Source organism: Pezoporus flaviventris, unplaced genomic scaffold (genome assembly GCF_033815535.1).
Source record: "Pezoporus flaviventris isolate CSIRO_AGI_PZ_B2104156 unplaced genomic scaffold, CSIRO_AGI_Pfla_v1 ptg000005l, whole genome shotgun sequence".
Taxonomy (NCBI): Eukaryota; Metazoa; Chordata; class Aves; order Psittaciformes; family Psittacidae; genus Pezoporus; species Pezoporus flaviventris.
In genome coordinates this window covers 19,867,978-19,880,890 of record NW_026892553.1, presented here as the reverse complement: position 1 = coordinate 19,880,890, position 12,913 = coordinate 19,867,978, and the positions used below count along the sequence as shown (strand labels likewise).

The 12,913-nt window shown below is 51.6% G+C and overlaps 1 protein-coding gene across 2 annotated transcripts in view; it reads right to left on the bottom strand.

Moving 5' to 3' along the window:
• Window positions 1–5,984, bottom strand: part of GPC3 (glypican 3) — a 134,709-nt gene extending 128,725 nt beyond the window's left edge. For both annotated transcript variants that reach the window (XM_061446230.1, XM_061446231.1), the window contains exon 1: window positions 5,807–5,984. In XM_061446230.1, the coding sequence (XP_061302214.1) occupies window positions 5,807–5,966 (160 nt within the window). In that variant the 5' untranslated portion in view covers window positions 5,967–5,984. The remainder of the gene's footprint in view (window positions 1–5,806) is intronic.
• Window positions 5,985–12,913: the final 6,929 nt, after the last annotated feature.

Below are 12,913 nucleotides of genomic sequence, written 5' to 3'. Positions count from 1 at the left end.
TTCAGCAGACCCAGATGGTGAGCAGACCCTAACAGCTCCATCTGGAAGTCCCAATGGTAAGGAAAGGAGGTTTGGATGCTCAGGACCCCAGTTTATTCATACCATTGCTTGGAGGTCCCCTCTCCTGCACTCACACTGCAGCATCACCCAAGAGACCCAGATCCTGCATCCCAAACTGTGCGTGCTCCAAAGCGTGCAGGTGCAGAGACACGGCCACCGCAAGCCTACGGACCAGGCACCAGCATGAATCAAACTGCCACATGTTCTGGCTCCATAAATGCAACGCAAAATGTCCCGTGAGTCATCAGATCCTACCCCTGCCTCCCAATCCACCTCCTCCAAGCATTTAATCTAACACAAACACCTCCAGTGATAGCTCCAACTTGCGAGATAGCGAAGCCCATTCAGCTGCCTAATGGCCCTTACTGTTTTATCTCCCAGCCTACTCACTCTCCTTTTACTTAAAGATTCAAGCCATCCCACCTTGGAATGCCAGTCTCATCCCTCGCAAACAACCTTCTCCTTTGCTATAAATCATCACACGTTCATTTTTGGAAAGAAGCATCCCACGAATTCCCCCAACAGTTTGATGAAATGGCATTTGGAAGCTCACATCCCAGACTCTGCAAGGCGATGCCAGGGGGATGCTAAGCTCAACACCCAGCTCCAACGGGGGAGAAGGAGCTGGATGCGGCCCCTTGCATCGGCTCATGGGTGCCAGGCACTGCTGTGGCATTTATGGCGTCTTGGGGAGCCACAGTGTAAATGCTGCAGCAGTTCTCACCCGTTCCTACCTGACAGAACCAATCTCTACAGCTCTGGTGATTCCAGCACCGCTCTGCCTCTTCCTCCTCCTTCTCACAAAGGGAATTTCTCCTGAAGTCCGGGTAGCAGCGAATTTAAAGAATTAAATTTGACTTTGGAGCACAGTTATTCCCAGATTGGTGGCTAGCCCAGCAGAAGTGAAAGTAATGTCATAGAATCACAGAATCAACCGGGTTGGAAAAGACCTTTAAGATCGTGGAGTCCAACCATTACCCCAGCACTGCCAAGCCCACCACTAAACCACAGCACTAAAGGCAAACTGATCTCCCCTCATGGCCGTGCCTCATGATCTCCACTCACAGACAACCCTCATTTCCCCTGATGGGCACCCCTTGCACCCCATAGCTGCCCCTCACTGCCATCCCTTATCTCCCCTCATTGCCATCCCTCATCTCCCCTCACTGCCATCCCTTGCCTCCTCCTCCTCAGTGGGTTAAATGTCAAACTTCAGTGGATTAAATGTCAACCCCCCTCCTTGAGATGCTGTGCAGGCGGTTGTGAGCTCCTTCGTGAGCCTGAAAGCTTGTATTTGGATTTCAGCATCCCAAGATAGCTCCAACCCTGTCATCAGACCCTGACGGAGGAGCCATGCTTCCCACTGGAGCACACGAGCCTGCCCACCCAGATCCAATGGCAGCTGAAATCGGATTCACATTCCCCCAGACTCACCCCAGGCATTGCCTAAATGAGAACCCGTCCCTGCCTCGTGTTCCACCGCCGCAGCCTCCTCCACAAGGAGCAGCAGAACCCTTCGCTTCCTGCAGTCGGGAAAACGTCAGAGGGCTTCATCCTGCCCTCCCAGCACACCGCTTTGTTAATGGCACCCATCAGAAAGCTGCTGCTTTCCTCTCTCTAACTGTTTCACACTCAGCATCATGCTTTAAACAGATACAAGCAGTAATTCAGCCTTTAAATCTAGTGGGTTTCCCCCCAGCCATTTCAATCATTCCTCTCTTTTTAAATCAAACCCCTGCTTTTAAATTATGTGACTAGGAGGTCATGCATCTGCCACTGGCTTTTAATGCGCAGCGTTTGTGGAGAGGGAAAAAAATGCAACTGTTGAGAAGCCAGGTTAAGTGCTGATCTTTTTAAAACCTAATTAAAGAGATATGAATTATAAACCAACCTCATTCAATAGGTGATGCAAGTTGGAACAGTATCGGTACCACATGGGATATTTATTAGTGCTTAATTAGCCTTTCTTTTCTATTCCATCTTGCGTTTCCGAGGGCCATCTGACTCTGGATGCTTCCCTAAGCCCTGCAGTGCTGCCAGGCAAATATAACGCCATAACACCACGTCTTTTAAAAGAAGAAGCTGGGGAGAAACTAGGTTTGATAGAGTAGATGTTTCCTTCTAACAAATCTATCAACGACACCATCATCTAAAGTATGGAGCTTATCTTGCGGGCACCCACTCACCACGTACGGTTGCTGCGCTCGCACGCACGCACCTTACAGCCATTCCAAAGGCTGGGAAGAACAGTGCTCGGGATGTTGTTAACATCCACCCTTGGGAGCAAAGATAAAACAAATGATCTCGCTATAAAGCCACTGCCTGGGGAGGTTACTGAGTTTTAGGGTTCTGCTCCTGCTCTCTGAACTAGCAAGAGAGCAACTTGCCAGCCTGGAATAATGAAGAACAGAAAACTCAATTAGCTAGTAAGCGAAGATCTGAAACCAGCACGCTCAGCTGAACGGAAAGGATGCATGGGGAGGAGAATCATTAGTCCCACTCAGGAAAAGCAGCATAAAAGAGTAGGAGTACAAAGGGAACCAGCTCCCGAGCAAAGGTGCATTGAATCCAGCGGGAAGAGCTGGGGTGTTTAGGTTGTGTGTTGGCACACAGCAGCTGCCAAGAGAAGAAAAGAGAGAAGAAAGCTTGACATGCTCAGGCAGCCGGCTGTAAAGCTTTACACCTCAACTCCAACAGCAAAAGGTTCGTGTCCTCTATTTTCTTTGGGTGAATCCATATTTGCTTCCATCAAAGAGAATGAACAAAAAGCTAGAAACTGCACTCTGCTGTGGGAGGAGGAGAAGAGACGCGCTGCAGGTACCACTGCCGAGATGAATACTCCTCAGCATCCACACAGCCCAGAGCAGACACATCTATCCCCTCTCCCCGAGTCATCGAGGCAACAGCTTGCCCCTTTCTCCTCTATCCACAAGGACCAGCCCCGTTATCTGGAGTGTCACCACAAAGAAATCCAAACGTCGAGGAGGAGAGGAGAGCAGACAGGGGAAAAAACAGCAATTCCAGCTACAGTTTATACATGAGAAATTATGCAGGGAAAAAGACAAAAGGAAGAAGAAAACCAAGAAGAGACTTTAGTTATTAATGAATGCAAAGTTCCTCCAGCACAGAACCGCAGGTGGCTCATGAGCTGGCATAAAGTCTCAACTCCGAAAGCCTACTAAAAGCACTCTCCCATCACCCTGCCTTCGCTCCTCTCCAGCACAGGGCCTCTCATCTAGCTTGAGTCGAGCTGTTGCCATGAATTACATCCTCCCACTGCTCCCAACAGTCAGCCACAGCTGACAGTAGTTCAGTCGTGCTGCTCCCCACCTCCCAGCATGCCAAAGCATGCTCCAGAGCTACAAAAACCCAGTCCCCAGGCTTTAGGACCAGAGGAGACCGAGTTCCTGCTCGCTGCCTGATGCACGCCTTCAGCTAGAATTATTCCCGGAACATTCGTACTGCTCATGAAACAGCATGACACTTCCCTCCCATTTATCAGAACTGCCTTTCTCCTCATTCAAAGCATCAGCCTGGTGTGGCTGGATCCTCTCCAGGGAGCACTGCACTCATGTCCCCCAAGCCCATGCACCACTGCTCCGGTAAAATGGAGCCGTGGGACACTTCTCCCGCGTGTGTTGCAGCTCAGCAGTGTTTCCTCTGCTTTAATGCCTTGAGCCACAACTGCTCCTACTGCAAAACGTGGCGTCCTGAAGTCACTTTTCTGCTTGTGTCAAAACCCCCCTGACAGGTTTGAAGTAGGTTGTTTCAAGCCTTAGTTTCTCTAGGGTGATGTGATCTATAAGCAGAGGTTCTCAGAATTGATCCTGTGCTGATTTGTGGCTGGGAGCTCCAAAACTTTTCTAATTGACAGATGTATGAAAGGAAGAAAGCCATAAACAGAAGCCTGGGAAATAGTCCTTGAGTGATGTTTCCCTATTACAGAGATTTATGCAGCTGCTACTAGGAAAAGCGAGCGCTCTGAAGTGTAATTACTACAGAGTCATGCAAGATGGGCCAGATCCAAGGTATAAGCAAGCACTCATTGCTTTAATTATGATCAAGTTTATGTACTTAGGCAAACGTAAAATCCACTTTCGATTTGATATGCGGGAACTTTATCATCATAACAAGCTGGAAGTGTTCACTTGAAACACCAGCCCTGTTACAAGATATTGATCCAGCTACCCACAGGCTCTGCAGAGAGGTAAAGGGCTCCTTCCTCCTCCTGAACAGCATTGGATGCAGCTGGGGCTCCCAGAGGGGCACCAGCAACTCCAGCAACCTGAACCCAGCCAGGAAAGGAAATCTCCAAGCGAAACCACGCACTGAAATCACAGCCTGGGCCAGGATGCAGGACGCCACTGGCTCCTGGGAAGGACCCACCACGGTGCAGCCCCCAGGCTGCAGCAGCCCTCACCACGCTCAGCACAGCTGCTGCTCACCCCTCCATCACATCTCCCTGTAAATATACACTCCAAGAAAGTTACCTAGGGATCAAAACAGGCATTCACTGCCTCCCACAGGAGGAAGGGAAGGCATTTCTTTGATTACAAAGAACAAAATCTGTTGGTTTAGTGGTGATAAGAGCAGCTCCTTCCCCTCCCTGCAACTCTCCATCCAAGCATTTAATCACAAAGTATTTCCAGTGCTCCATACTGACAAGGAGACTGAGGCTCTGCAGAACGGAGGAAGAAGAGATGCTGCTCCTGCAGCTAGTCCAAAGGGCACATTAAGAGTCTAATATTATATGGGAAGGGGATGCAAGGATAGGAAGGGGTAGGGGAGGTACTCTCACACCAGGACTTACATCCCCTCTCTCCTAGATCTCACAGCTGTTGATGACCTGAGGCATTGCTACAGTCCTAGAGCCCAAAGGATTTTGGGATGCACACCAGCAGACACTCCACCTTCCAGTCCCACCTTCTCCCCTTCCTCTCCTCCGCTGCAGCAGATTAGTGTTGAAGCAACTCTTGTGTCTCTGGCCCTGACTCCCAACACAAGAACCATAACTCAACACATGGTTATTAGAAGCAGCTACCGCTGGCGATGATCTCATTGCACCTCCCCTGTGTGTCACGTTTGCCTGCTATCTCTTCCCTTTCCTACTTTGATCAGAAGCTTTCCAGGGCGGGCTTCTCTGCTGCATATTTAACCCAGCACAACCGCCTCGGAGCTCCCCAGGCAGCTCCATAACGCAGCCACCAGAACCTCATCCTTCTGCGTACACACAGGCACCCACCCAGAGGAGCCCACACTCCCTCCCTCATTACCAAAAAGCTGCAAAAGCAGCTTTAAAAGGCAGGAATTCAAGTATTTCACTTACATTTTATAATAGGAAAGAGGCATGTATACGGAAAGCAGCCTAGCAGGGTGTAGCTGATGAGGTTTGGTGCGGTACCACCTGTGATGCTAATTGCACAGCAGAGTAACACCTCACCCTGCTCGGTGCTCGCTGCCCGTTTCCAGCCTGTTTCCCCGAGCCGTGGCATCCCCTGAGCCCGGGCTGGGAGCGAGAGTCCTGGGCTGCACAGCGAGGAGATCCCAGACCCCGATTTAAGGCAGCGCGGAGCCCGGCACCCCGAGCCCCAGCCGCCGGGAGAGCCGGCTCCGCACCGTCCCGCTAAGGCACAGAGACCCCCTTCACCCTTCCGCACCCTTCCGCACCCCTCCGCCGGGGCGCTGCGGCGGCGAGCCCCGGAGGGGAGGGCTGCAGACCAGACGCCACGGTGCCGGGCGGTCTCACCTGGCACTGGGCTCTCAGGCACCCACTTGGCTCCGGGCTGCAGCACCTGGAAGGAGGCGCGGACGGGGCGGCAGGCGTCTTCCCCCTTGGGCTGCGCGCTGGCCGGGGCACCGAGCAGCGCTGCCAGCAGCAGCAGGAGCGCTCCGCCGCTCCCGAACATGGTCCCGGGCTACTCCGCACCCGCAGGCATCGCGGCCGGCAGCGGAGCCGACTCCAACCCCGCGCTGCGCCCGGAGCGCCCCCAAGGCCCCGCCCCGCCCCGCCTCGCCGCGCTCCCATTGGTCCCCGCTCAGCCGGTTCCGCAAGCTGATTGGTGCTCGCCCCGCCACCCGCACACTTGCCCCGCGCGCGGCAGTTTCCAGCCCGCGCTGCCCGGAGCCATCAATGAACCACAGGGGCATGGGGACAATGGGACACGGGGACAGTGGGATACTGGGACAGTGGGATACTGGGACATAAGGACACTGGGACAGTGGAATACTGGGGCAATGGGATAGTGGGACATGGGGACACTGGGACAATAAGACACTGGGGCAATGGGGCACTGGGACAATGAGACAGTGGGACACTGGGATGCTGGGACAATGGCACACTAGGACAATGGGACACTGGGGTAATGGGATACTGGGACAATGGCACACTGGGACAATGGGAAAATGGGACCCTGGGACAATGGGAAAATGGGACAACGGGACACTGGGACAATGGGACACTGGGAAAATGGGACAATGGGGCACTGGCACCCCCAGCCGGGCTAGTACAACGCAGCTCCGAGTCACCATCAGGAATAGGTGGCCATGCGCAAAGAGTTGTGCTCAACAGTTGTGCTTGAATTCCAGCCGCGCACACTGAGCTGGAAGGGCCCACGCTGCTCATTCCTCAGCTGTACAAAGCAAACCCAGCAGGGTGAGGAAAGGCTTTCTTTTAAACAAAGCAGGGGCCACGTATGAAAAATCGCCGACCCTGTGTTCAGCCCGGGGTGCTCCCCTGCAGCCTGCACGGGGAACCAACGAGGGAGCAAGTATAAGCACAAGAAAAATCTATGTCAGATTTGCAGTGCAAACACAGGATCAAATCATCGCTAATGGCTTGCTACCAGCTCTTTTTCACCCTGGAATCCTGAAGAGGGATGACAAATGAGCGCCCAACCTGGGTGTTTGTTCTAAGAAAATGCCTGCCAGGAAGACATTGTTAAAATACGTTATGGATATGAGACTAATAAGCCGGAATGTGCAACGTGTCTCACTGGTGAATGGATTGCGGGAGCCTGTTGCTGTCTGCAGACCGCGCTATTTATTCCCTGTTTATCGTGCCTGGTAAGCGCTGCTGACAAGATTCCCATTAACCGGCCAGCAGAAAGACCTGGGATTCACAACAACCTGGAAATCTCATTTTGCTCTGGGGCGCAGGTGCTCCTCAGTGCAAATTGTGCCTGGTTTCAAGAGGGAGAAGGGCGGGCAGATGCTCAGTGATGAGGATCCATCCTTCACACGTTTCCGTTTCTCCCGGTTCCTCACGTGCAATACCATCACACATCCTTCAGCTCATGTGGCTGCATCGCACTGCGTGGTTAACGCATCTTCTCTGCATCTCCCTCATTGATTCACTGATGGATTTGTTATGTTTATGCAACAGTTTGGGGTTCAGGTACCGCACTGCTTTAAGTTAGGAATCAATGCGACCAAATTGCCAAATACAAAGGCTGGTGTTTGAAGCGCGGCTTTACACGCACTATTGCAATCTGCACTGTATTTATGAGCTGAATTACAGGCATCTAAAAGGTATTCACGCACCTCCTGGGTTCATCTTCAAACCTCTGTGTGTATTGCATTTAAGTACAGGAGGCTTTTACCGCTGCAGGTAAGTACACAGATGCTGTCAGGCATGCCATTAGAACAAAGAATTACACCCGGCGCCAAAGAGGCGCGTTCAGGGATCTGCACTAAGACGAGCGAGCGCTTGCAGACTTCAAACCAAATTAGCAAACAACATTAGTGCTCATCGCTGGATCTGGCTCCACAGTGGGATCCGTCATTATCCTGACAACGACTCCCTGTAAAAGGAAGTTTATTCATCCACCAGGAGCTATGGCAGAAGTGAGGTAGCGCTTGTGGAAGCGTACAACAAAACCAAGTGGAAGCTCTTTCTTTCAGGCACCGGTTTAGCTTAGGCCCAAAGTCCACTGGCAGGCAAAAAAAAGAACTCCCATTTTAACTGAGGACTCGTCCTAAGGGAGCAAGTGTTTTGTACTTGTTTCCCCCAGTTTTCACTCCAGCATTACTGACTTTCCTTGGGGTAATAAGCTCAAGGATGCAGCTGGGTGGAGATGGGGGGTGAATGGCATCCCATCCATGGACCAACAATATTGTTGTGTCCTGCAGCACCCAAAGGATGCTCTCCACCCTGGTGCCTGCAGAAGCATTCCCAAGGTGAAAACTGCAGACTCTTTGACCTCCATAAAGACTGCAACAACCCAAAGAAGATCTGAAGCTATTTCCCTGAGTACTGCTCATCCACATCACTTGTCCTTTTAATGGCTGAGGGTAGCAAGTGCAGGGTTGTCCCAGAGGAGAAAGCAGACGACTTGCTCCAAGATCAAAGGCAAAGTCACTGAGCTAGTTGTGTGCCAGCAGATGTAGTAAAAGCCAAGTTGTCTCATATCCAGGATGATCATTTCCCTTGTTACAACTGCTCACACCGTAAAAACTTCACTTCATCATCTACCTGCCGCAAGCCTGTGGGTAATGAGAGGCAGGATCATGTGCAGCTGATGGGATCAAACGCTCTTACAAAGCTCTCCACTGGGAAAACCCTGAATCAATTGAAACACCAAGGAGAGGCATAGGAGAGGGACTCGGACTCCGCAGTAGATGTGCTCACCAGGTTAGCAACTCAGTCCAATTTGTCACTGTAAACAGGGTGGATGAGCTCCATGGGGACAAGGCCAGCAGAGCCATGCCTGTAGCAGAGGGAATCGCCGTGGGGCTGGGGAGAAACGAAGGTACCTGGAGCACCTGTTGACACATGTGCATGTTTACAGCACGTACCTGACCGCCTGCATGGGCATGGTCACCGTGGCTTCCTCACCCCTGTTGCAATCCCTTATGCTGACTGTGGCCCAGCTACATCACTGTAGATCTCCTATGTCCTGCCGAAACCAAGAGCTGCAGGCAGTGATGGCTTCTCCCTGTCAAAATGACCCTTTCCATCTTATTCTGCACCTTGCAGAAGCTGCATTTTCAGGCGTTCATATAGATTTTGTGGAGGAGGAGAAGGGAGAAGCTCTTCACTATCTAAAAGTACTCACACATTGTCTGAAAAAGAAAAGCACATTTGCTATGGGGCGCTGGGAGGAATGATGGATTGCGAGGTAGCAGACATCCCTCCCCTCTTTGGCAGGATATTGTATTCCATGTGCCATATTGGAATGCTGATAGATCCATAAAGCATTAGCCTTTTCCTCACCCCAAAAAAGCAGTGGCAGTGGCTGATAAATCACTGGCTCTCCGGAGTTTGTTGGGAACAGATCACACAGCAGAAGCAGTGAAGCCTTCAGAGAGATGCATCACTTAAAGACGCTGCAGATGCCAATAGAGCTGTACATCAAGAATGCACAGACAAACCACTCTGCCTGTCCAAATGTGAGATACTCCAGAACTGGAACTGTTTCTGTCACACTCATATCAGAAATGCCTCCTAGAGCCTTGGAAAATCTCTGCCCTACAGTCCTAGGGATCTCCTCTTTCTTTCCCAAAGTGTTTGAAGAGCCTTGTCTCCCACATATAGATCACAAAACTTGCTAAAGTTACAGAATATTTGAGGGGTAAAAATCCAGCCAGATCCAAACCTTTCCAAACCAGCTCTTAATTGTGGATAGGGCACAGGTTTTGCAGGGGCAGCTTGATATACAGCTAACCGTTGTCAGAGAGTCACAGGCTGGTTTGTGTTGGATGGGACCTTAAAGCTCATCCAGTTCCAAACCCCTGCCCCGGGCAGGGACACCTTCCACTAGAGCAGCTTGCTCCAAGCCCCATCCAACCTGCCTGGTTATCTGAAGAGTTTTGCATCCTTTGTAAAACTAAAGATACAGACACAGCCATTGTGGCTTAAAAGCTTTTCTACTCCCCCCCATCACTGGAAGACCCCAAAGCACAGCAGAGGATGAAACAGGCAGTGTGCTGGAGTTTGGGCCATGCTGCTCACAAGGCACAGCCCGCAGGGAGGAAGGATGCTTGAAGCACTCCTCCCCACTGCCCAAACTGCAACACCCATCTCTCCTCCAGCCCACAGCGAGTGGGGCTGAACATCAGCAGAGCCCCGGAATGCTTTACAGAGGGAATCAAAGCAGAAAAGATGGGAGAGAACTATTCACCGTGCACTGCTGCCTCTGCTGGGAGCACAGGGCAGGCGTTTCTCAAGCTGATATTTTCATTTATCATCTCCTGGTGATTAATCAACTGAAGAGACGCTGCCAGGAGACAGCCCAGAAGGGATCAACCCAGAGCATTCATCTATGGAAATGAAGTGCTGCCGACAATTACCAACGCAGGGCTGTCACACCATGGGCACCCCGCTCACAGGGGAGCTGGGATGTAGAATTACAGGGCTCTGCTGTGAACTGGCTCTGCATGGAGCCAGCAGCCTGACGGATCGGCGCATCCAACCCTGGGCTGAACCCTGCAGAGATGCTGCACTTCTGACTCCATCACAGGCTCAGCAGCACAGAGCGAGCTCCGCAAGCAGCTGGAGCAGCAGGCGACGTGGTCAAAGTGCAAGCCTGGGTCAGTGCGGGTAACCCAGGTATGAGTTGAGTGGCTGCACGCACTAAGGGAGCCCCGTTATGGGATGTGGAGAGCCTCGAGATGGGATTTACAGCAGAACCCACAAATATTCTGCTGAACAGATCAACTGCTCCCACTCCAAAGGAGGCCGTGATGTATTCAGGTGCCTTTCCAGGAGTGCTCTTGTCCTGTGCAGTGGCACCACAGTAAAACTTGATTTATGCCTTCTTACATTATATTATTGCTTAATATTATATGCAAAAACGCTGCGAAGAGGTATAATGGAGGAGTATTTCTGCTCGGCTCATGCAGAAGCTGTCTCCAGTTGCATGGTAATGAGGTGCTTCCAAAGGGATGAGGAGCGTTAGACTGCTCCTCAAATGCTGCTTTGCGGGTGGAAGAGCGGACGGGTGACTCAGTGGCAACTTTTATACCCAATAATTCAAGGAACTACAGGGACACAGTGTTTCTGTCCGTCACTGATGAGGAATCATTGCTGGAGCCAGTGGATTTGGAGCAGCCCCAGGGAGCCATGAACCATGGCAAGGGAGGACACCTTGGAACAGAGCAATGTGAAGCAGCATGAAGAGCCTCCCTCAATGACAGGGTGGCTCTGGGGCCAGCGATGGGCTCCTGCACTGCCCAGCTACCATTTGCAGGATGGAGATCTCTGTTCCTTCTTCCCATTCAGGCTTCCCACTCTCCTCTTTCTCACCAAGGAAAATCCACTGCACACCACGGTAAGGATCAAAAACTGCAAACCAGAGCTCCTGCTTCTTGCAGCCACTTTCTCCCAGTGCCCACAGACACCTGAGGATGCTGTGAGCCCTATCCTGCAGCTGGGGATTGGCCTGACGTTCACTGGCCACACATTCAGCTCACAGCAGGGCACAGCACCAACCTGCCCCTCTGCTGCAGGCGCCTGCTGCTTCCAGAGGCTCTCTTGGCCTGTTGGGGCTTTTCCTGCTCCAGGTCTCCCAGCACAGGAGTCACATCTGTGCCCCACGTGGCTGCTTGTACGGCAGAGCCCACCTCTGCTCCCTTGTCCTCGGTCCCTGCTCCAGCCCATCATGACCTCGCACTGATTTGGTTCCTTCAGCTGCATCCATGGCCTGACCCTTCCAGAGGTGATGCCAGCAGCAGCTACACCAGAAGCCATCCAAGTACTGCTCCCAGCTGGCCAGGCTTGGAGCTCACATTGGGGTTTCTCATTAGCAGCATCCTCACTTGCGTCTGTGAGAACATGAACAGACCTCAGAGGGCTTGGCTATTCACATTGCACCCTTCTTGCCTGAGCCAAGTAACCTAATAAAAAACCCTGTAAGATTTAACACTCACCCACTTGAAGGCACTTCCCAACCCACAACTCTTTATCCCGCTGGATGCTCAGCCAGGTTTCACCTTCCATGGAGCAGGACAGCATTATCAGCAGAAGGGAAGCTTCCTTTTAAAAGGAGCCTCACTGGACATCCACGTTTGTCTCCTTGCCAAGCACAATAATGAGCCCCCTTACGTATATCTGGTTTTAAATGCTAAATCATTCCTGCATACAGTGCATCAATGGCAGGCCTTGCAAACAGCTCTTGGGGGGTTGTTTTCTATGATTACTATTAAACATTAAGCAGGTAAGTGTGAAGCAGATTCGTTTCTCCTGACATCCCCCCACCCTTTAAGTAAGACTGGAAAACATGGAAAACGTGGAAAAGCTGAGCTATGGTGTCTCAAGCAGAAATGCTCCTTAGCTGCGGGCATCTCTGTGTGTGTGCATGTTCTGGGGACAGGATGAGGATGAAAGGGCGAATGAGCTGCTGTGCTCCATCACTCATCCTGTGACTGGTGTAGGGCACTTCCACAGACTCGGGCATTACTGCAATTAGGTCAGAACTCCACTTTAATGAAGAAGGTATAAAAGCTGTTGACAAATGACTTAGAGGGCTTGGCCAGCAGTAGAGGAAGCAAAGAGAAACAAGCCCCAGCTTGTGACTGTTCGTGCTTTGGGGCTGTCTAAAGAGGTCTCATGGAACAGGAGGTGTTGGGGACCAGGCTTGGAGCTGGCACTGCCCAAACACAGGACCTGGAGCATTAAAATGTGGAGGAGAAGAGCTGCTGGGACCGAGGCAGTGCTCGGTGGGCATCTATCTGCAGGGGAACCTGAGCGCAAGTGCATTTCAGGACCTCATCTTAACCTCAGTCTAAGTGCAAGCATTTAGAAGCAGAAGTGACCACCATGTATTATTCAATGGGCTGTTTTAGGAGAAACTGAATAATTTAAGCAACACATGCTTAAAGCCAAGCGACTTTTCCTCCCTGTGCCCCTGTTTCTCTC